We start from the raw sequence: 24,209 nt of genomic DNA on the forward strand, positions 1-24,209 counted from the left end.
GGCTCAATAATTATTCTTCTATGCCCTTTGGTATAAGCAATGTTCCTCCAACATTTGCCCTTTCTGGGATCGCAAATGCTCTGGTTTGTACGTCTTGAGATGTGGTTGGGCAGTGCTGACCAAACTCAGCACACTGATCAGATCCTCTTTGTGAGGAAGCTCGTGGGCTAACTGGACTGTCAACCTAAGCACAGCTGGGGTAATTAACAGTACTTAAACCGATCATGCTCACAAGTCTGAACTACTTCCAGCCCCGCATCATACATTCACAGCGTATTTTTCTGTTTGCTTAGCTTCTCCATACCAAAACAGCAGCAGCCGGGATTATTATTACATTTTTATTTGAGGTCCCCAAAAAAGATCATAACGATATAACAATAATAATAATATTAATAATAATAAGGAAGAAACATAAAAAAAAACAAAAAATAAAATTGCTTTCATTTTCACTGCCTCCAGGGATCAGCCTACTGACACAGCATGTCCTTGGACAGGAAAAAGGGGTATGGCTTCAAGAAGCTTGGGTGTCACGTCATCATCCAGGAGCCAATCAGGAATGTGGAGGCGAAGAGTTAAGAGGTGGAGCCTGAGACAGGCTACTGTTGTGACACCTTAAAGAGGAGGGAGGGAACCAAAGAAGAACATTGGAGCATATCTGTTACTGTCTGCATCATTGTAAATGAAAAAAGTGCCATAAAGAGCAAATTCAATACAACAGACACGTTTAAGCTTCAAAAGTAACGTGAAGTGTCTAAGAGTATCCATGGTAATATAGCTGCCTCCGGTTAACATGCTCAAGGGGGCGGGGTCTGGTACCTGCTGAGTCTGCGTCTCAGGGCCCCTGCTGGCCAGGCGACTCAGGATGTTCCTCTCTGACATCTGCAGGCGCACGGCGACAGGCGGTATCCGGGCAATGGTTGCTGGGAGACGGGTGACATCTGCCTTCATGTCACTGAGCAGCTCCTCCAGCTGTTTCAGCACTGAGGGAAAGAGGAGGGGGTGGGGTGGGGGGGCTTGAGCGCTTTGTGAGAAAGCAGAACGCAACCCGACTTCCAGCATGCTCTGCAGGAGCGGGCAGTGGAGCCAGGACTCGGTTCCGTGCTAAACCTCCCGCACTGAAACGGTATCCACCTCGAAGTGGGTGTGGTCATCGCAGTCGCCGTGGTGGCGAGGGCCGGTGGGCGAAGCCGATACCTTTGTGCAGGACGGCGTTGGCGGGCTTGTTCCCGGACATGGACTCCTTGCTGAGGTGCTGGTGGGATTCGGCCAGGCACTCCACCTCGCTAAAGCGCGTGTTGAGCGCCATGGAGGGGTGGGAGGGATCCTCTGACATGTTCAAGTAGGCGGCCCTCCTCAGCTGCTCCTCGATCACCAGGGCCTGCTCCAGCAGCTGGGGGGGTGGGGTGGGGGGGCATGCGTGAGCGCTGCCTGCATTGCACACTATGGCCTGGACACACTCGCCATTCCAGTCTTAACTGTATGTGTCCCATTTTCTTCATACAGAGTCCCACTATATCCCCAATATCAACTAGCCAAACAGATGAAGGAAAAAGGCTGATGTATATTTGGAACGGTTTCGGAGAGATGCGACCAAATCCAAGCTAATATCACTACCACAACAACCGGTCTCAGATCGAACCTGCATTTACATTTAGTGACTGGAAGCAGCGGATAATCTATGGCAGAGAGAGTCTCGGTACCTTAAATCTCCTCGCCAGGAACTTGTTCTTGATCTCCAGGAAGTTCCCTCGGCTCATCTCGCCCTTGAAGGGCTCGTTCAGTATGGCGTACTTCACGTCGTTCTGGATGTCCTGCCAGCGCGCGTAGCCATGTCTGGAGGGGGGCGGAGTTATGGAACGTACCCGATCGACCCCGGACCCCAGGCTACACCTCTGTTTTTAGAGAATACATCCCACCATGCACTACTTTAAACACAAAAAGTAAGCAATCCTCGGTTACACCAGCGATTTCAAACATTACACAATATTGTGCAAATATACAAATATTAGGGCTGCACAATATCAAATCACAATTAAAAAAAAAAAAAAAAAAAAAAGTGAATAATCGGCGCCATGCGGCACATCGGCTATCTTTCATGCCCCCAATTGTGGGTTTTTTTATCCTAAAAACTGGATATTGACAATGAGTCATGTAGACCCGAGCTGGTGGAGAGTCAGGTTAAGGTGTGGGGAAAAGGATACTGTATGATGCCGGCCAGCAGCCAGTAGTCATGGCGACGGTGCCAGATCTCGTTGGTCTTCTTGGTGACGGTGGCGGCCCTCTCCTCGTTCTGCCACAGGGAGTGGAGCTCTGAGGAGAACCGAGCGAGCGAGTGAGGAAAAAAAACAAGCAACACAGACACTGAAACAGTAGGAGCGTGTGTGTTCAGTCCATTAAGTGTTTTCTTCAGAGGCTAAACTTAGCTTCCCTCACAGTTACACGGAGGAGAGCTGAGGAAGAGGACCACCATGCATTCATCAGATGCTACCGACTGGGAGTAAACCCACGCCCTGCTCCCCCCCAATCCGGGCCCAAGCGGCGGGTCCCGTTATGGTGCCCGCTCCGCCGCTCGGTGGAAGGCTGAGCTGGAGACCCCCCCGGGGCCGTCAGCGCTCACCTGTGAACCCTCCGTCCGCGATGTTGAACATGAACCTCTGCTTCCCCGCCTTCTTCTTCTCCTCACTCTGACCCGCCGCCCCCTCTTTCACACTCTCTCCGTTCTGCAGCTTGGTGGCCTCCTCCGCCTTCCCGCCCTCCTTCTCTTCTTTCGTTTCTGTAAAACGAGAGAGAAAGAAAATAAGCGGGAGAAAGATAGAGACAGAGACAAAAAAAAGAAAAAGGAGGGAGAGGTGAAAAAGAGAAAGCAAGAGAGGGAGAGGGAAAGATAGGAGGAATTAACTGGTGCGACAGGAGTGGGAGACCAGTTACTACACTACAGCTTCATGAAGGAAGGGACGGTGGAGGTAAAAAGAGAGGGAATTACCCTTCTTTTCTTCCGCAGGGGGAGTGGTGTCCATCTTCTCAGGTTTCTCTTTCTCTTCCTTCTTGTCATCTGCTAAGGGAAAATAGGGAAAAGAAAGCAGAAATAAAGTTAGTGTCCCCCTCACAGACTGCAGAAACCGCTTAGCCTCCGCGCTGGATGCTACAATGATGGACTGGCATCCGCTCCACTGGAACACAGCTGGATCTGAAACGAGGTCCGTTTCCCTGGCACGCTGACCTTTGACCCCGGACTCCTCGGGTTTGCCGTCGGACCCCTCGGGCTTGGCCTCAGCGGGGGAGCCCTTCTCTTCCGCCTCTCCAGTTTTCTCTTCCTTCTCTCCCTCTTTCTCTTTCTCCTTCTCTTTCTCCACCTCTCCGTTGCCCGCATCCTTCTCCGGGGCGTCCGCCGCTACCTCGCTCTCTTTCTCTTTCTTCTCGGGAGAGGGGGATGCCTTCTCTTCATCGTCAGGGATCGCAATGACCTGAAGAGAAGAGCGAGCAGCAGAGATTAGCGTTAGCTTAAACACCGAGCTGCAGTGGGTTCATCCACTGGCCCTGAGGCAGATGTTAACACGCTTACCAGCTGTGAGAACTACTGAACAGAAGAGTCTTACCTCTGGCTCTTCAGTCTTGCTCAACTCCTTGCTCTCCTTTTCTCCTCCTCCATTCTTCTCCTCCTTCTCCTTCTCAGTTTCTTTCGCAGCTTCTTCAGACTTGGCGGGTTCATCTGGGGGGGGGGGGAAGAGAGAGAGAGAGACAGAGTCAGAGCCTGTGCTGGGGGGCCAGCATGGTGCGTGGGGCGTGTCGGGGGCGGAGTGAGCGGGGCGCGCGTTACCTGCGGCGGGCGTGTTGGGTTGCGTGTCTGCGGGTGTGCCGGTGGAGGGCGTTTTGGGGGCTGGGGGGGGGGGCACAGGTGAAAAAAAGAACAGAGCGTTACGACTGCACGGAAACAAAACGCGGGCAGTGACGGTGCCTGCCCGCCACGCGTGCAAAGGGGGCGTGAACACCACAGTATCTCGGCTAGTGTGGGAAGCAGAGGACAGCGCTGAGCATGGTGGACAGCTGTGTGGAACTTGGGTACAGTCTACAGAGCAGGAGGTGGTACAGTGTGCGCCGGGGTAGAGTGGTACATTGTGCGTGTGTGTGGAGAGAGGAATGGTACAGCACGTGTACTGGTGCGCAGTACAGTATGTGTGATTGTCAGTGTGGAGTGTGGTGCAGTAGTGTGCACACAAGTGAGGGGAGAGGTAACGGTGTACCTGTGGCAGGGGTATTGGGCTGGGTGTCGGCGGGGGTTCCAGTGGACGGGGTCTTGGGGTTCCCTGGGGAGTCGGGGCGAGCGGCGGCGGCAGCAGCGGCGGCCTTCTTGCTCTCCTCCAGCTCCATCATCCAGGGCATGGACCACTGGCCGTTCACATGCTCAAACTCCTGCACCTGTTCAGCACACTGCCACAGTCAGTAAACTGGCCCCGGTTTACGGCACCGTGCGGGGTCAACCCGACCGTTCATTCAAACCCGGGGGGGGGGGGGGGGGGGTGGGTGCTTACCTTCTTCCTGATGAGCGACATCACGCCTATGCGAGTGAGCACGTGTTGCCGGGACAACCCCTCCCGGGGAACGCCGTCGGCGAAGGTCTCCGCCCCATCGGCGCCTGGCTCGCACAGGTGCCGCATGAAGAGGGAGACGTACGCCCTGTGAGGAGGGAGGGAGAGAGAGACAGAGAGAGAAAGAGATATTTAACTGCTTACTCAAATCCTGTCCTACTGTACCAGTATTACTGCTAAATGCTCGGAAGAAACATGATTTGACTGCATGATTGCAATACCATGCTGGCACAGCAAAATGAAGTGAAAAGGAGAGGGACTGTGCAGTCGCTGGGTTCGGGAGCACAACAGCACTAGTTAGCATAGCTAACGTTACCCAGCGGTCACGTGCAGCGCCTGCTAGAGGAAGTCAAAAGAGGGGGCCTTTCGCACTCACTTAAACTCCTTCTCAGACTTCCCTCGCAGGTCCCTGACCAGCCACTGCGTGGTGAAGGCGTCCTGAGGCGGCATCCCATAACGCATCACTGCATTCAGGAAAGCCTTCCTTTGCCGCGCGTTGAAACCCAGCACCTGAGAGAGAGAACCGAGGTTAGCACAGCACGCGCAGACGGGCATGTTGCGTATCTGTACTCCCAGATAGGAAGAGGAGCGTGGCCCCTAGACTGACCTCGATGTTGCCTCCCACTCTGGCCAGCAGGGGGGGCAGCGGTTTGTCCTTGTCATTCCTCAGTCCCTTCCTGTTGGGTCTGCGAGAGTTCACTGCAGAGAGAGACAGAGTTAGGCCTCACGCGCTACGTCGCCACTAACATGCGGTACCTGAGACTCTGGTTGGCCAGGCTGGATCAGTTACCCTCTGAGCGCTCGTCAAAGTCCTCGTCGCCCTCCTCGGAAGCCACCGAGTAATCCGACTGGTTGTCCGACTGGTCATCCTGCCAATCTGTTGAGGAAGAGAGAGAGGAAATTGAGCCACTGAAAACACGGCGATGCTGAGGGGAAGGCAAAGAGTGAAGGAGAGGATTGAGAGACTAACATTACTCAGACAGAGGTGCTTCTGTCAAATGGAGAGAAAGAGCGGGTGAAGTCGGAGTAAAGGGCAAACACAACTCCAGCCAACACACTTCACCAGCGGCTCCACCAAGATGTCAGTTGTGGGCAATAAGATCTATGGAATTGGTTTAATGTTTGTATTCAAAAATGAGTTTTGGTTTTGAGACCAGGACGGTACATTTGAGTCGTCGGTTCTGGTAATAGAATGACATGAACCAGCTGAGGTTAAAATGTTATGGTTCAGCTTACAAAGGCCTACAAAACAGTTATAAAGCTACAAAGTGAGTGGTGTATTTCCTGTTTTTTTAATACATATTCTGCTGGCAGGAGTAGATTGCTATTTCACACACACACTCACCTCGTGCAAAAAAAAAAAAGTCTCCACTTGCATACGTGCACCGGAGAGCATCATGGGACAACAAAGAGGAGACAGACTGATGCTGGGACAGACAAACGGACAGACAGACACAAACGGGAACGACGTGCATAACACAAAAAAGGAAGTAGAAGTGCGCTGCGTTTTCTGTACCCCGTCTACTACCTCGGTCCTCCTGCGAGCCGTCGTTGTAGTTGACCTGCTTGCGGATGCGCTTGCCCTTGCCCAGGTTGCGGGCCAGGTCCTCCTGCTGCTGCTCGTAGTGGTGCCTGAGCAGCTTCTCCCAGTAGTCCGGGTCCACGCTCTCCTCCTGCTTAATGATCTCCCGCTGCACCTCCTCCTCCTGGGGAGGGGAGACGCCATTCCCCGACAGGCGCGGAGGGAGGAGGGGGGGGGGAGAGACCATTCCCAGACCAGTCCGGGCGGAGGGGGGGAGGGGAGAGGGGATAAGGGGGAGGGGCCGATCAAGACCAGGGGAAACGGCGAGGAGGGGAGGGAGGAGGGAGGAGGGGGGAGGGGCAGGGGGGAGGGGGAGAGGAGGCCATTTCAGACCAAGCCGAAAGAGGGTGGGGGAAGACCAAATGAAGGCAGAGAAAAATGGAGGTAAGGGGAGGGGCAGCCCATTCATAACCGAGGAGGGGGGAGGGGAGAGAGAGGCCAAAAATAGGACCAGGAAGGGAAGAAGGAAAGAAGGATGGAAGGAAGACATGTTTGTAAGTCCTGCACTGGTCAAAAATATTCCCCATTTCCAAGGTTAGATAATGAAACATGCACTATTTATTCATCTGGGAGGTCTGGGTTTGTTTTCTCTCCCATTACGACACCTAATATTCAAACTCATAAGGCTACATACACTGCCAGCTCTGACGAACAATCGAATCGCAGTTTCCACACAACACCACCCACTAATCCACTTTTAAACCGAAAAGTGTTTGTCTTCCAGTCAGAAAAAAATGTAAATGTGATCATTTCCAAAGGTAAACACTTCTTAACATATCCTCTTCACAGTTCGAGAGTTCCTGTTTTTCAAAGTATTTGACTATTTAAACTGAAGCGATAACAGCCTGGTGTCTCCCATTCACTTCCAACGGTGTAAACGCCACCACCATTTCATTGTTATTCATTAGCTTTGGCTAGCGGCCCTTATCTGGGATGACTTAAAGGTGTTAGAACAGTTATTTATGCATTCTCCGCAACCCGGGCGGCCGTTTTCTCTCTAACGGTCTTATTGACCGTGTGAAATGGAAGTCTGGGTCGCGAGGTCGGGCTTCAGGCACGCGCTCAGACTCACCGCCTCCTCCTCGTCCTTCACCACGTACTGGGCCACCTTGAAGGAGCTGAGGTACTCGTTCATGCTCTGGATCTCCGTGTCCTCCGTGGCGTCCTGGTTCCGGTCCAGCAGCCGGTCGATGGCCTTGTCGTCGTAGTGGATCACGCTGCTGTCCTCCTCCTTATTGTCCCCTAAGAGAGGGAAAGAGAAAGAAAGAGAAACGCAGGGATAGAGGACAGAAATGGAAAAGGGGAGACAGTGGGTGACAGAAGACTAATTAGCTTGATCCCAGCTGATTTACAGTGCAGGGTTATTTTCAAAACACATTAAAAGTTTCACCTAGAAAGACTATATCAACAGATATGCTCGGAAATGTATCAAAACGTTAAGCATTTTGCCATCTAGTTTCAGACTCTGATAGACAAAAAGCCTCATTACAGCCCGGGAACCATCTCCATCAGACTGACAGCCAGCAATTAGCAACCAGACAATCAGTGCAACAACCATCACAAAGGAGTCAAAATAGCCTCTTTTCCAACTCCAAATAAACGGGTGTAACGGAACGATCACGTCGAACTTTCCGCTCACGGACCGAACAGGGGGCGCGTGAAGCACGTGCGCCTGCTTACGGGGGGAGCCCAGGCAAGGGGATCATGGGAACAGGTGGACTCACCCTCCCCGATCTCGTCTTTGAAGAGCTCCTCGGTGCCAAACTTGAGGATGTCGTCTAGCTCCTGCTTGGACATGGAGCCCGTCTTGGAGCCCAGCCCGGGCCGCACCACCAAGTGGGTCAGCATCATCTTCTTCTTCGCTACCTGAGCATCACACACAAGGGTCGCTCAAAGGCTGACATTGCTGCCTTACTCATACAGCACAGGCAGTGTGCACTAGTGTTAACTGTGAGGGGCCAAAACTGCTGTCCCACTTATTACACAGAATGCTATAGTGGACACTAGTGCTCAAAGTAAGGGCCCTGACATGCCTGGCTTACTGATTATGCAGCACAGGGCTGAGTGTGGACACTCAGCGCTAGCAGTGAAGATAGTGGACACTCATCACTAGCAGTAAAGGGGCTGATGTATGCCTCAGTGATCACACAATGCAGACAGTGTACACTCCAGCAGGAGGCGCTGTAAGAGATTAGCGGTGCTGACCTGAGTGATCCTCTCCTCCACGGAGGCCTTGGTGACGAAGCGGTAGATCATCACCTTCCTATTCTGACCGATACGGTGAGCTCGACTGAATGCCTGAGGGAGGGACGTAGAGAAAGGGAGGGAGAGAGCGGAGGAGTGTAATTACAGGATATCAAAAACACAGCACGACTGGAGGATGAGAGGTGGCTGAGTGGGAGGTGGCCTACCTGAATGTCGTTGTGGGGGTTCCAGTCGGAGTCGTAGATGATGACCGTGTCGGCGGTTGCTAGGTTGATACCCAGGCCTCCCGCCCTCGTCGACAGCAGGAAGACAAACTGAGGTGCTCCGGGGGCTGAGAGAACAAGAGAGAGATACACAGACAGAGAGAGAGAGAGAGAGAGAGACTTTAACATCATTACCGAACTGATTAAGTGTCACAGAGTCGAGGAAGAAGGTTTTCGAACTTACCGTTGAACCGGTCGATGGCTTCCTGCCTCATCCCTCCGGTGATGCCTCCGTCGATGCGCTCATACTTGTACCCTTCGTTCTCCAGGAAGTCCTCCAGCAGATCCAACATCTTTGTCATCTGAGGAGGGAGGCGTTCAATTTTGTGTAAGTTGAGAGAAAGACAAAGTGGTGAAACATCACATTTGGGGGTTTACTTCTGGTTAGTGATGGGAGTGGGGCCTCAGGACCCCCAAAATGGATGGAGCCATTATGCCTTATCATCAGTTACCAAATGACCTGAATGAATCACATTTTCCTATAAGAATGTTCATGCAAAATCGTTTGATTAGTTCATAAAATACAGTGGCTTCTCCCACCATGTAAGCAAAAAGTTCAGTCACAATTACTTGACGGTGTGTGTGTGTGTGCGCGTGAGTGATTGAGAGAGAAAGAGAGAGAGACTGAGCCCACGAGACCGTTGTCACAGGCAGGGTGTAGGTGGGCTGTAGGCGGGGTGTAGGTGCGACGTAGGCGGGTGGCAGGTGGGGCGAGGGTGGGCACCTGGGAGAAGATGAGCACTCTATGGCCGTCGTCCTTCAGCTTCCTTAGCATCTTCTGCAGCAGCATCAGCTTTCCCGCCGCTTTGGTCAGGGCGCTGCCGTCATACATGCCATTGGGCATCTTCGGCGCTTCCTGCAACCAGAAATCAGCCACACAAACATCACAAACATGCTCCTCCCAAAATCAACACCTGCTTGAGCACAGATTCAATTGCAGTGCAAAAGAACACTTCAAAAATACCTTACTAAAGCACACTCCTTAGTACTTCACTGACTAATATCAATGGCCCCAACAATACCACCATCAGTGTGGTTAATAACAAACCGCCCCCTTTCACATTAGCAGTGGTTCCTCTCCCTAGCAGTCAGCTGTGTGTGGTGGACCGTACCATGGCAGCGACAGGGAAGAGGTAGGGGTGGTTGCAGCACTTCTTGAGGTCCATGACCACGTTGAGCAGAGACACCTGGTTGCCACCTCCACGGGTGTTGAGGGCCTCAAAGTTGCGGGTCAGGATGAACTTGTAATATTTCCTGAAATCCAGAGATAAAATGAGGCCTGTTTAAAGGGACAGTTACACTACATTACCAAGGGCAAGCAGTGATAGAAGAATCAAAATACAAACATTTGTAGCTCTACTCATCTCTCCATCCTCCAAATCAAATTGTGCCCCTCCAAATGACCCCCGCATCCCCTACTGCCTGCAAATATCCAGCCTGCCTCGCAGCAGCACTCACTTCTGCATAGGGCTGAGCTCCACGCGCACGATCAGCTCTGTCTTGGAGGGCATGTTCTTGAAGACGTCGGCCTTCAGTCTCCTGAGCATGTGTGGCCCCAGCATGTCGTGCAGCTTCTTGATCTGGTCCTCCTTGGCGATGTCCGCAAACTCCTCCAGGAAGCCCTCCAGGTTGCTGAAAGAAGGGGAGTGTGTGTGAGATGGTGCTAATGACCATTAGCAATGGCAATAAGCAGAGGCAATGACTGGCCATGGTATTTGTTTTGCACCAATCATTGATTGAGTTATTACATTTTCTGTGTGCTGAAAGGATTTGCACAGGCTAAAGGTCTTAGTAAATAGCCACAGACTTCATGTACACACATTCTGCAGGTGAATCTCACCTGAATCTCTCTGGGGTGAGGAAGTTGAGCAGGTGAAAGAGCTCTTCCAGGTTGTTCTGCAGTGGGGTTCCAGTCAAAAGCAGCTTGTGCTGCAGGGGGTAGTTATTCAGCACCCTGAAGAACTGTGGGCCAGAGCAGAGAGGGAGACCCCAGGTCACTATGGTCACCAACACTTTATGACAACAGTGACATGGGATTATGACATCATAATCAGTGCGTGACAGCCTGACTGCAGTGCTGAACAGGGTCAGCCCATTGCTCACCTTGGACTGGTTGTTCTTCAGCCTGTGGGCCTCATCCACCACCAGGCAGGCCCAGTTGATGGAGCCCAGGATGGCCATGTCAATGGTGATGAGCTCGTATGAGGTCAGCAGCACGTGGAACTTCACCGACGCCTCTTTCTGCCAATGGGAAAGGAGGAGGAGTTATAAGCAACGCCGTTTCCCAGAATGCCCAGTCACTACAGTGCACTGGCCCCGTCACTCAGGGATGTGGTACGCTGAAGACAACACAAAATGCCATCCACTGTCCCTTCTAACATGCATGCTGTACTTCTGCCTTAAGACTTGCTTTAACTTTAATTATGAATGAGCGTGAAAGAGAAGAGAGCAGCACATTTCCATTCTTCATCCATCCTCTCTCCATTCCTACCTTCATCCTGGAGGCCTTCTTCCCGCCCCGGATGGCGTTGTCCTCAAAGGAGAACTCGTTCTCCCGGATGACGGCTCGGCTGTCCTTGTCGCCTACGTAGGTCACCACATACATGTCGGGGGCCCACATCTCAAACTCACGCTCCCAGTTTATGATGGTGGAGAGAGGGGCACTCACCAGGAACGGGCCCTTGGAATGGCCCTGAGGAGGAAATAGACAAATGAGTCACTTCCTGAACACAACAACTCAAAGAAAAAGAGAAAGCACAGGTGAGACAACAGGAGACCAATGAGCTAAAGAGATTGAAAGACTCTTAAAGGATGGAAGGAAGCCTAGGACAGGGAACTAGGGGGGTGGAAAGTAAAAAGGGGGGGGCGTAAGGAGAAAGAGAGCATTGTGCCGTCCTGCCTTTAGGACAGAATCCCCACTCAGGATAAAGTCCCCTTTAAAGGACAGAGCTTCTCTGAGTCCTTGTCCGTTTGTCCACAGACACAGAACGTCAGTGACCACACGGACGGGACTTCCTAAACACCTGGGATACCCTCAAACCAACGGGGGGACAATTGTAACACTTAACCCCGAAACACAGAGCACAAAAACACACACACACACACACCTCCTTATAGAGCGAGTAGAGGAAGACTGCGGTCTGGACAGTCTTGCCCAAACCCATCTCGTCGGCCAGGATGGTGTCGGTGCCCTGTGCCCAGGAGAAGCGCAGCCAGTTGAGCCCCTCCAGCTGGTAGGGGTGCAGAGTGCCACCCGTGCTGTCCAGGTAGTCCGGCTGCCGCTCAAACTTGATCGTGGGCTAGATTGGGAGGTGCAGGGGAGGGGTCAATGCCAAAAACTAGACTCAAAGCTCTGCTGTTAATACCAGACCTTCTAGAATTTTCTGAACAGGCTTTTAGGCCAAGAAGCAGTATAGGGGACATTTGAGTACACGCATTGCCCTTCATTAATGGAAAACCGATAGAAGATGGAAAACATCCTTAGATTTCCATGAAACAAAACATGAAACTCATTTGTTTATCTGAAAAAACGTTGTTCAGTCTAACGCGTGATACATAGGTAGGAAGTTAGCCTTTCCTGACATTTGAAAACTGAAGACTTCTTTCCTGATATACAACCCATAACAGCTTGGCAGCTATTGTTGAAAATCTTGGTGTGCACATATACAATTTAAATTGTTCAATGGAATCTTGCTCTACTTTCCAATGACCAATATATCATTTTGTATTTTTAATTAAAACTATTTAAATTGAAAAGCAGAAAGATGTATTACACATGCATTGAATGTAGGCCATTCTTACGTATTGAGAAACCGTACAATAGACTGCATAAAAAACTTAACCATTCAAAACAAATCACACTCGCAGAACAGAACATATTGCATCAAAAAGAAAAATAATGTGCAAAACCTACTTATTTTTGGTCTATTTATCTTTATGTATTGATTCTTGGACTGTGAATTCTCTTGATTACAGATGAAACTCATTAAATAATATGGCCTTTAAATTCCACATCACACAAATAAATTGATATACAGTAATAGGCTATAAAACTAGGATTGTTGCTGCTCACTTCAAAGGCTTGCCCACTGATTCATTAATTTATTAATCCATTAACAAATTCTTTGGCATCATACAGTTGGCAGATGAGAACACAACAAAAAACATCACTTCAATGCAGTTTATTCAGTCTATTCACGACCACTTACATCATCATAACAAGCAGCAGTGCAATCAGACCCTCACACTCACACTACCTACACACACAGGAGGGAGCCAAACACCATTCTTGCTATATTTGGCTTCAGACTAAATTGTTATTATAATACTACTTTAACTGTATAATTTATTAGGCTACCGTTATTACAGGAGTCAGACGTCATAGGCTCATTTATAAAAAGCGTAAACTAAAAAATAAAAAAATCGGCTCTTCAGATACGCGAGTCTGCTCCTAACATTCACTCCTTCGCGAATGACCCACCACTAGTCTAGTCCAAATGTTCACGCGGATACTATTGTCTCTTCGCGTTACTACAAAGACGTTACGGTAGGGAGAGTAGACTTGCTCACGAACACACAGCAGAGACAAATCAAATGTCAATCTGGCCAATGAGATTCCAGTCACACTAGTGCGACCAATGAAAACGCTTTCTGGCACTAGGCAGACTTTTACTCGCGTATGCAAGTAAAATCGTCTTGCGCTGACGCCCTGGTTCGTGAAGTCTTCTGCGGACAGTAGTCACTGACACGTCCACGCCTGCCTCCTGAAGAGTGTTTCTGATCTGTTGCACTGGTGTTTGGGGGTTTTTCTTCATTATGGTGAGAATTCTTCGGTCATCAACTGTAGAGGTCTTCCTTGGCCTGCCAGGCCCTTTGCGATTACTGAGCTCACCAGTGCTCTCTTTCTTCTTGATGATGTTCCAAACAGTTGATTTTGGTAAGCCTAAGGTTTGGGCTATGTCTCTAACGGTTTTTCTCTCATTTTTCAGCCTTATAATGGTTTCCTTGACTTTCATTGGCACAACTCTGGTCCTCATGTTGACAAACGCCAATAACAGACTCTAAAGGCAATCAAAAAGAATAAACACTAGACTAGATACTGAAAGCTCTCTTATTCCTGCACTAAGGAAGCAAATGAACAAATCTGACAAATCCTAAACACCCCTGAAACCACATTATGGTGCCCTGAAATGGGGTCTGTATAAAAAGTGTTGTAATTTCTACATAGTGAAACCAAAATGTATAAAAAATACCATTTAAATAGAAGCTGAGAATGTGAAATGTAACCACGTGTGAATGATTTGATTTCCAATGTAAAATTGTGGAGTACAGAGCCAAATCAATAAAAAAAGTCTTCATCCCAAACATTATGGAGGGCACTGTATAAACCATGACAGCTTGGTTTCTCCTGTTGACTTACAAGCTAGACTAACCACACCTCCCATTAATACATCTTAATTTAGCTTAATTTAAAGTTAATTCCATCGCCATAAATTGCAGGCAAGCTTTATGTCCTCAGTTTTGATTCCACCAACATTAGCACATTAGCATCATCAGGTATAACACATGAAAATGTCCGACAGCCTCACCTCAGCACCTTCCATAACACTGGAACCTAGCAGCTAGCTATCCACTATGACTGCCTTCACTGCTGGGCACTGCCTCCCTTCCTGCTCTGACTGCACCAATGCTAACCTGCCCAGCAATCCAAAGGCACTGGTGCAGGCCGGCTGTAAGAGGTGTGGCCGAGGCCAGGGTCTGTACTGCCTCCTCTGTCCAGATGCTGCAACTACACATACAATATACCCCATTTCTTACTGCAGACATTCATCTGTTACGCAAATTGCAAGCTCGAATAATTAAATGATTTGTCCATCTTTAATAGCACCCCCCTCCCATTTTACCCTTTTAGTTTAGGAGATTTCCTCAGGTGTATCTCCTGGCTTGTACACAGTTGTGGTATGGCAGCTCCCTTACACTAATAGCCAGTAAATAAGTGTTTGTGTGAGCTACTGTAGACCAATTAATAAGTAAAAAAGAAGTGTCCTTACATCCACAACTGGGTTCTCTGGGGGCCTGTCACTCCTCTTCAGCTTCCCCTTAATCTTCAGCTTCTTCCCTGGCCTTCCTTCCTCTCCCATCATCAGCTCCCTAGGGGGAGGGAGAAAGGGAAAGAGAGGGAGAGAGACAGATGTGTTAACGTGTGAGGACTGACGCAGGCTTAGGGGATAGTTCTCTATGCGCCTAGCTGTGCAGTACTGCACCTGTGGTTCCAGTACTGCTGCTTGTAGGTGTCGTAGTCTGGGATGTCCATGTCCTCAGCCTCCCAGGTGGCCTGGTCATAGGGCAGGTCCCTCCACTTTATCAGGTAGTGAACGTTGTTCTTCTTGTCAGCGCTGAGAGGCAGAAGAGAGAAACGCTGTTTACGGACTTATTTTTTAAATGACATTGGATCATATTTGTCCAGGACACAGGCACCCCTTACAGAGTGGTTTAAATGGCTGTTATGGAGCGGTTATCTATGGTTGAGCAGGTTGTTATGGAACGGTTACCTATGGTTGAGCAGGTTGTTATGGAACGGTTACCTATGGTTGAGATGGTTGTTATGGAGTGGTTATCTATGGTTGAGCAGGTTGTTATGGAACGGTTACCTATGGTTGAGATGGTTGTTATGGAGTGGTTACCTATGGTTGAGATGGTTGTTATGGAGTGGTTACCTATGGTTGAGATGGTTGTTATGGAGTGGTTACCTATGGTTGAGGATGCGGTGGATCATCATCCACTCCATCTTGATGCCGAAGCGGTAAAACCTCTCCTCCATCTGGGCGTAGAGGGGGTCTTTGTTCTTCCTTTTCACGCTCTTGTCCTCGTCTCCCTCGACGCCGAAGTCCAGGGATGGAGGCTCGTCCATGTCGTTCTTGCGCTGGTAGTTCCGGAACATCACCTGACAGTGCAGCTCCAACTGCGCAGCAGAGGGAAGAGCGGCGTTATGGTGATGAACTGGCGGTGCCATACGCCACAGCAACACACCTACACTGAAGGGGAAACTTATGGAGCTGGACGTACGGAAACAACGTGAAACGGGCTTCAGGCGCAGTGAGAGAACGCTCCGTTCAGCCCGTTCGATGACCTCACAACTCTGGTAATCGAGTGAAACTGTAGCTGTAGAGTTTTGTCCTGAAAGCTTCCATTCCCTACCACCTCACACAAATACCAACACAGACTTATAGCACTGGAAAAAAGTCTCCTCTATTGGCAGCATAAAATCTAAACCTTAGTACTCTGGCTAGTACGTATAGTTGGGCATACATTTTAAGGCACCATAAAGTTTAAGGCATATTCTACAATTAAGTTAGTTATGCCATAGAAAGTTGTGCATTTTACCTATTCAGGTGGTGTGTTTGTATGTGTGTGTGCGTGCGTACCTGCAGCTCAGAAACCCAGGAGCAGTGCCAATACGACATGTTGCTCCACTTGGCGAAAAACTCTCTCTCAGGGCGGCCAGCAAGAGGGGCGGGGTCTGGGGCGTCAGGCTGGAGGTCAGGGGGGCGGGGCACAGGTGTGGGGGGTGGTGGCTGTCCCCAGCGCCAGGTAAGAATCTTTTGGACTTTACCCTTCATGGCTGGACACTGGGGAACACAAGAGAGGATGTTAGCAGAGCACAGGCACTTTCACTATGAGTCAGCCAATAGTCTCACAATGACATGGATAAGTCCCCCAGCAGCCCCAGGTTCCTCTCATCAATCCGCTTTGGCAAGTCCTGCCCTTTCACACTCTCCCTTGGCTTCCTGGTCCCTGCCAATCTGATTCTAACACATCACTCTCTCCTCCGCCTTGATTGACTGACTTACAGTGCAGCGTGGGCAGATCCACTCCCCATTGGGTATCTCCGGCAGGGGCGGGTTGAGGCAGTGGATGTGGTAGGAGGAGGGGCAGGAGTCGCAGCACAGCAGCTCGCCCCCGTCTTTGCACACCCTGCAGAACTCCATGTGGTGGTCGTCCTCCTCCGTCTCCATCCTCGCGTCGGCGTCATTCTCCTCTTCGCCATCCGACGCCTCCTCCCGCGCCTCCCACTGCACGCCTTCCTTCTCCTGGAGGGGAGAGAGGAGGAGGGGCTCACGCTTCAGATACACAGGGGCAAAGCTGAGCTATGTCAACCATGGCCCACGGCCAAAAGCACTGCTGAACCTTGGCCTCCACAGCCCCACGGCCACAACTGGTGCTTTTGCTAAGGCTTCTGTTAATGGTGAACAGCGCTGAGGTAAAGTGGCACGCATGGGCAAGTGGGACACTGGGCGCTAAGTGCTATAACAGCTAGATTTGTTGTAAAGTGACAGGAGGGTGGGCGGGCGTAGCATGACATTGATGTGCTGGAGCTGTAGGGTGACGGGTGAGTGGAGCCGGTTGGCAGCTCGTCGCTGTGGTTCAGGTGTAATGAAGCAGCTGAGTGGGAGGGGAGCGCGTTACTGCTGTGGTAACGGCATATTCATAATGTATAATAGAGTGGCGGTAGCTTGTTAAAGCGTTTGGCATAGCTTGGTACTGCTGTGGCTTGTGGCAGTGGTACAGGGAGTGGTATAGCATGCAATTGTGGTGTTTGGTGGCATATAGAGTGGTGTAGCAGATTATTGTGGTGAGTGGTGGTAGTATAGTAAGTGGTACAGCGGGTTATCTTGGACTGTGGTGATGTTGTAAGTAGGGGTAGCTTTTAAAAGCTGGGGTACAGATAAGGGAGAAGGACTCACGCAGTGGGGGCAGCTCCAGGTTCCCTCGGGGGCCTTCTCCATGTCGGGGTCCAGGCACACCATGTGGTAGGCCCGGGGGCAGGTGTCACACAGGATGATCTCGCCGCCCTGCTGGCACACCTCGCAGTAGTCCTGGTGGTCTGTCTCATACCCATCAGCGTCGTCCTCAACTACGAGACGGCGAAAAGGGGTGGGGGTTAGTACTTTGAAACAATGAGACTGAGAGTCTGCTCCTTCGCCAGGTGCAGGCTCACCTTTCTTCTTCTTCTTGGCGGTTTTGGTCTTCTTCTTCGAGCGACTGCTGCGGCTGTTGGAGCCGTCCGACACGGAGAAGCTGTTCATGCTGCCATCGTCGAAGTCGCTGTCCACGTCCACATCGTCCTCCTCGCTCTGGAAGGGAGGGAGGGAGGGAGGGACGGGGGGCGGTGAGGGCCTGGGCTAATCGAGGGAAGCCGAGCACAGAAGGGAAGAGGGTGGAGAAGAGAGCGGGGAGGGGGTGGGGAGGGGGGAGAAATGGCTCTTACCGAGGACCTCTTGCGCTTGCTGTTGAAGCCGCCCAGCTTGATCTTGAGCGGAGCCACCTTCTTGGTCTTCACCTTCTTCTCCTGGGGTTTGGGAGGCGGCTTGGGCTTCTTACGCGCGTTGGGACCTGAGTCGAGTTCAGCCCGCAGAAAAGAAGAAAAGCTAAAGGTGAAACCAGCGCACTCATTCACAACTACCTTTGGGATGATGTCTACAGGAGCTCAGGAACAGAGCAGAACCCACGGAGGAAAGTGACTAGCTTTGATGCTAATGGCCCGTTTCTCAAACTGTGTACCTTTTTAACCATGCAAGGTATCTAATAAATATTGATATTTTAAAACTTTGGGGGTCTACATTTTTGCACATTGTGCATCGCACAATTTTTCTGCCACAAAAAAGAATGAACCATTTAAACCAATAAAGGTAAACTAAGCTCAAAGCGTTCTTTTTAAAACAAATAGTCGTATTAATGTTACAGCTAATTCATTTGGTAAGTGCCTGTAGCCAAAGTGGTATGTAAAGCAAGTTCAATATTTTTTTTCTAATAAGTGAAGGGTAATTAACTGTACACCAAACACACACGGTACCTTTTCCCTCCTTTGTCTTAGCCTTTCGCAGGGGTGGGACGGGGGCCGTCGCCGGGGGTTCGGCTGGCGGAGGGGGCGCGGGAATGGCCAGGGGGGTGGTGGTGGTGGTGGTGGTGGTGGCTGCGGGTGCCGCCGTCGGCGACCCCCCCTCGGTCCCGCTGGCTACCATGCTCTCCACAGTGGCAGCGACCGTGGCGGCCGCCAGGGCGGCGGTGGCGCTGGCTGAGCCCCGCAGCGGGTTGTTGGTGCTGAACTCCCGCCACTTCGCACCCAGGACCATCATCATCTTCGACACCGCAATCTTGGGGTTCTTCGCGGCGATGAGGGGCCTGCGGACAGGGGGGGTAAAAAAGACTGTGAGGAGAGAGTGAGAGCGAGACGGAGAGCAGAAGATGCATCTCAGGACAGGGCAGACAGAGGACATGGAGGTAGAGTAAGTGGGGGGGAAAGGAAAGTACACTAAAAGACACAGACATCCAACACAAAAAGTAGACATACTGCCTAGCAAGAGGGACAGGAGGGGGGGGGGGGGGGCGGTAGAGAAAAAAAAATGGCAGGAATTTATAAAATCCCATAATATATACACAGGTGGAAAAAGGTACCTGACAAACTGGCTGAATGCCTTGTAGTTAGTGAGGGCACGGTAGTCTTCCTGAGTGAAGACATGATCGATGTCTTCCATCCCCCAGTCATCCAGCAGCTGGGAAGAGCTCTTTGGCTCCTGAAAGTGACATGCATACATATGAAGACCTTGTCCTTCAAGATCTTTTAGCCTATGTTTTTGTTTAATTTATGCTCATGTTCATGCTGGCAGGTGCAAAATAATAAACTCACGCATCGATAATCTAGCCTCCATTTTAACATATACAGATGTACAGAATGCTGTTCAATTCTGAATCAGTGCATGTGACTGGAACTAATTTAGTCCGTGGCGATCCACAATAACGCCTTGAATTAATGAATACTCAATGCCGTAGCATGGAGCATTCCTGTCAGTAGGTGGCAGCAATACACACAGCCGACTTTCAGGGAGTTTCTTGAAGCAATTAGATCGCTCTCCTACTCCTTCCCGGTCTTTCTGTGTGGGCGCGCGTGTGCCTGTGTGCGAGCTGGACTGACCAAAAGAATTTTAAATGATGCTTGGCTAACTGGTTAACTAGCCAGCTTGACATCAGTTATCTTCTCGCTTTGCTTGCTAAGCAGTTGACTCAAAGCAAATATTGTGTATAAACAGATTTATCCTTGCTGAAAAGGCAGCTAATGAAATAATGGCCCAAGTGAACTCTTCCACAGATTATGTGAGATTACAGTAATTCCACATTGACCGTTTGATTTATATTTGACTGCATTGGTTGTCCTGACTATTTATGTTTAATTAAAACCTAGAGGATGGTAGATCTCCAGTAACTGGGTCGGTTACCACTGTTTTAAGCCATGCCTAATCTCACCTGGCTGTCTTCATCCTCCTCTTCATCCTCTTCCTCTGGCTCCTGCTCCTTCCGTTTACTCTTCCCTCCGGATGACACTGCGGCACTCCTCTCCCTCTCACCACTGGTCCCTCTCTTCTTCTCTTTCGTTGTGCTCGCCCTCTTCTTCTTTTTCCTGCCCGGGGTGTAGTCGCTGCCCTCGCTGTCCGACCGGCCCGCTCCGTCGCCGTCCCTTTCGTCCCCGTCTCCCCCGTTTGGGCCTTCCGCCATTTCTGGAGAGCTGCCCGCCAGGTCCTTTAAAAAAAAGAGACAGCAGAAAAAAAAGAGTAGTGTGAGCATAAGCATAAGGAAAACAAACAGACTCAAAAGAAATTTCAGAAATTCCACAGGGAAGGCGGAGCGAGTGTGCAGCTGCACACTTATGCAAGACGGCTGGAAAGGGGATATGGCACAGACCGGTCGGTCCTGGCCAGGTATGGTACCTCTCTGCGCAGCCTCTGCCTCTTGCTGCCTTTGCTTTCGCGACTCTTCTTTGCCTTCTTCTTCTTCTTCACTTTGGGAGCCTCCCCCTCAGACATATCTTCCTCCATGTCCTCCTCATCTACCATTGACCGAGAAATGTAAACAGTTTTAAAAAGTGCCCGGTGAAGACCCTTCGCCAAGAAAACAGGGGGATAATTATATGTTGTCGTCACTGGTAACAACCAAAACATGACTAATCCAGTATGTCAATGTAATAGGCTAGAAATTGGACTTGCAACCAGGACACTATACTCTTATGAATATGGAAATTAATCTAAATAAAATCAGTAAGTACCATGCTGTATATATGAAGAATGTTTTTATTTATTTATCTTTAGTATTAAGCTGTATAATGCCATCAGGATAAAGGTGTCTTCCAAGTACATCATTTATGAACGGGTAACTAACAGAACCACAACTTTAGAGTACTTTGCTTGTGTAGTAACTGACTATTGAATCCGTTTACGTGCTGGAGACCCTTATATTCTCAAATGGGATGGAAACTTGTCAAACAAGTTCTGCCTAGCAAGCGTCCAACAATATTCCAACCCTCCACGGTTGGGTGGGGGGGAAGAAAACCGAATTCAGTATAGTACACAATCGCGGATTTTTTCTGAGCTACATTTAGTGGTGATGAGAAGTTTGCAATTTGCATTACAGCTTTTGCAAATACGATAGCTAGCAACCTAACGCTACTTCGTTATGCATTCATTTGCATTTCTGCGTGATATAACATTAAGTTAGCATTTGTCTTTATATTTCACTTTACATTTCACTTGGTTTATAAACCGACTATAGTACGTTTACTTAACACAGCCCATGCTAAAGATATTTATATTGCTGGCCAAATACATGCTAAAGATATTTATATTGCTGGCCAAATAAAATTCTTTCATACTTCCGGGTGAAAATGTAGCCGACTAACGTTACACAATTCATTGACAATTGTTAGCTAACCGTTTAATGACAAATGGCGTCTTACCGGTGCTTAGCATTAACACTGCACCTACAATGAACTGAAAAATGTAAAATATAACTTGTTCAAAAATATCACAAAATACATAAACTGCAAGCTGTACTGAACATAAATGTATTAAATCGCCTGAAATATAAAAAAAATTCCGGAACTGGCAGCTAGCCAAACTGCGAAAACAAATTCATTACTCGCTCAAAGATAATGTTTGAGAAAAAAATCTTTAAAAGTTTTCATTTCAGCTTTCTAACATCATGTTCCAATTATAAATATGGGTTGCGACAGGTCCCTAAAATTCAGATCATAGATGCACAAAGGAAACGGAGTATAATCGTGATCACAACACAATGCCTTATCGTCATTAGTTAGCATGTGCTAGCGTTAGCTAGCAGCTCAGCCATTCGCACGTGAAGATACCGGTAGGCCGCAGTCTGCCAACTGCGCCAAAGAAACCGGCATTTTAATTCCATATTGAACCTGGCGGCAAACCAACCAACCGTGGTATAGCCGTCCGGAATATATCTATTACTTTTCTATCTTGTTTTAAAATTTACCAAAATGTTTCACATTGTCGTAAACTTACAAAGCTAGCTTGCTAACCAACTTTCGATTGAGAAGTAACTCAGCTAGCCTGCTATTGTTAAAACAGCGGACGTCAACTAGCCAACTGACCAGCTTGCCAACTTAGCTAGCACGAACTAGGAAAAATACTATTGCCATATGATAGGGTTATTTAAATTTACCTTGCTAGCTAAATACCTGAAATTCGCTCCATAACGAGTTAACCGGCCAGTTAGGCGAAGTTACTGGGATTCCGTTCATGGTTAGCATAGCAAACTAGCTAGCCCATCACTAACCTATTTTGCTTGGCAAGCCAGTTATTAGCCGTGTTGGCTTGTTAGCTAGCTAGCCATCTACGTTTAAACTAATAACGTTACATAGATGGCTGTTCAACAAGCAATATTTCATTCACTTAACGTTCGCGCTACCGTTACATCACTAGCACGAGCCTTTTTGCGCGTACAGCTGCCAAGATAAATCTTACCTTGTATCAGGGACCGATCTTCGGATGGTCCAAAATCGTTCCTGTCCTCTTCACTCCCGGACATGTTTTTGTTCAAATTTAGCTAGCTCGCCAGCTAGCTAAATTAATGTAGTTTAATCCGATGTGTCCCACTCAGTCCTGAATGTTAACGTCGAAGACGGAGGAGTGAAAATCGGAAAGAGGAATACAGGTGAAGGAAAGGGGGGGGGGAAGAAAACGGAAGCTTAGATAACGTTAAACGTGCCTTTTGCTCCACGACAAAACTGAACAAACAAAATCGACAAGCACAGGACAGCGGCGGCTAGCTAACTGCTCAGTTAAACATCTATTCATATGCAGCCAAAGCCGCCTTAAACTTACCCTCCAAAAAGACGAAAAGAAACCATCCACGAACTTGAGTTGACTTACTCTATATACCTAGATGGCTAGCTAACCTTAGACTATATTGCTCGCTAGTTATGGGACATGTAATTTTCTATCAACTATCTACCTTGCTTATTCTGTCGTTAGCTTGCTAGCTACCTGGCTATTTGCATATATTTAACTAGCCAGCTGCACGTTCCCTAGCTACATAAAATCTGAGAAACAGGCTTCGATAGAGTGTACTCGATCCATGTGAATCTGGCTTAATAATGAATGGCAGAATACTTTTTGTTCCTTGTTCGGTTGGTCTTGGAATGTTAGGTCACCAGTAGGAACCTCAAACGCAAATACCAAGCTAGCTATTCACTCTACTTCAAATATTTTACTGTTTAAAATCGGTCAATGAACAGGGACGGTGTTACCAGATGGTCTCACGCTGAAACAGCTCCTTTCCGTATTAGTTTTCTGCAGGCAGGAAAAACACGTTAGCTTGCTAGAAATGTTCAAATATTGTCCAGTGTGTGACATACGCCTTCGTCGTCTCCCTCTCTTTTACTAACACCCCTCACATACACACAAAGGGATCAGGGGGCAGACATCCCATAATACCCACCCCCCCACTCTGCATAGTTACCTTGCAACGTACAGACCATAATACTACCCCCCCCCCCACCCCCTTATTACTATTTCCGGCCCCTTAGCAACCACCGTTACTATGGAGATATTCACCCCTCCCACCTCGACTCACCATCCCATAATAATAATAAGCACAGTCACTTACATCCCACAATAAGCATAACTTCAGAGAAAAAGAAAAAAATACAGCAGTCACATGGTCTCCAAGGCAACTCCAAGCCACTTGACATACTATAACATTACACTTCTGTGTAGCTGCCTGTGTAACCTTTTACATGTATATACACAGAGAACACGAAACACTACACACAACCATGTTAAATATGGCACATAAACACAGCATAACACATATGCATGCTGTGTCCTTGCTGTATACATGGCACAGGTATTGCAGAAACTAGCTGAGTCACATGAGACATTCTATGGCTATACAAGAGGCGTTTCCTCGTAGTGTGCACAACTCGGCTGCCCACTGCATTGGATTTATGTTCCTGAAATATGCTGACAACACACATGCTGCACTGTGTGTATCCAAGGTCATTCAACAAAATAATGTATATATTCATGTATGTATACACAGTTAGAAAGAGTATTCCAGTAGCAGGTTCTGAAGCTAATGTAAGGATATTCTTGTTCCATGAATAGGTTACAGATGGGGTCAAGGCCTATGTCAAAGACTATCAGACAATGTTCTCTTTTATTTCCATTTGGGTTTTTGTGGGGCAGTCTTGTTAAGCGTGAATGTCCCATAGTG

The 24,209-nt window shown here is 49.0% G+C and overlaps 1 protein-coding gene across 12 annotated transcripts; it reads right to left on the reverse strand.

The window, feature by feature from the left end:
• Nucleotides 1-324: 324 nt before the first annotated feature.
• Nucleotides 325-23,420, reverse strand: LOC135261528 (chromodomain-helicase-DNA-binding protein 4-like). Of its 12 annotated transcripts, none has more exons than XM_064347941.1 (43): nt 23,242-23,419; nt 22,566-22,594; nt 22,457-22,535; nt 20,399-20,517; nt 19,938-20,210; nt 19,092-19,210; nt 18,490-18,818; nt 17,905-18,029; nt 17,635-17,770; nt 17,381-17,550; nt 16,487-16,726; nt 16,061-16,264; nt 15,386-15,597; nt 14,900-15,031; nt 14,687-14,786; nt 11,744-11,935; nt 11,128-11,328; nt 10,740-10,877; nt 10,477-10,598; nt 10,095-10,268; nt 9,749-9,890; nt 9,361-9,492; nt 8,821-8,938; nt 8,580-8,704; nt 8,374-8,466; nt 7,893-8,034; nt 7,241-7,410; nt 6,115-6,292; nt 5,377-5,463; nt 5,194-5,285; nt 4,963-5,096; nt 4,530-4,674; nt 4,242-4,416; nt 3,818-3,877; nt 3,597-3,709; nt 3,221-3,464; nt 2,984-3,055; nt 2,618-2,773; nt 2,202-2,310; nt 1,701-1,833; nt 1,195-1,390; nt 817-980; nt 325-611 (listed from the first exon to the last, which is right to left on the reverse strand). In XM_064347941.1, exons 1-43 carry the CDS (start codon nt 23,345-23,347, stop codon nt 597-599), a joined length of 6,195 nt encoding a protein of 2,064 aa, XP_064204011.1. In that variant the 5' UTR covers nt 23,348-23,419; the 3' UTR covers nt 325-596. The 12 variants fall into 12 exon arrangements, with proteins under 12 accessions (XP_064204011.1, XP_064204010.1, XP_064204008.1 ...); XM_064347940.1 differs by having other exon boundaries at nt 2,984-3,052; nt 6,103-6,292; XM_064347938.1 differs by having other exon boundaries at nt 6,103-6,292.
• Nucleotides 23,421-24,209: the final 789 nt, after the last annotated feature.

Source organism: Anguilla rostrata, chromosome 8 (assembly GCF_018555375.3).
Source record: "Anguilla rostrata isolate EN2019 chromosome 8, ASM1855537v3, whole genome shotgun sequence".
Lineage (NCBI taxonomy): Eukaryota > Metazoa > Chordata > Actinopteri > Anguilliformes > Anguillidae > Anguilla > Anguilla rostrata.

What these genes read in the sequence shown, in the direction of transcription:
- LOC135261528 (XM_064347938.1), bottom strand. Translation starts at nt 23,347, where the DNA reads ATGTCACACACTGGACAATATTTGAACATTTCTAGCAAGCTAACGTGT. An exon ending in TCTACTCGCTCTATAAGGAG is followed by an intron (nt 11,329 to 11,743) that starts GTGTGTGTGTGT and finishes TTTCCTCCTCAG; the next exon opens with GGCCATTCCAAGGGCCCGTT. An exon ending in TCCTGGCGAGGAGATTTAAG is followed by an intron (nt 1,391 to 1,700) that starts GTACCGAGACTC and finishes CCACCCCCCCAG; the next exon opens with CTGCTGGAGCAGGCCCTGGT.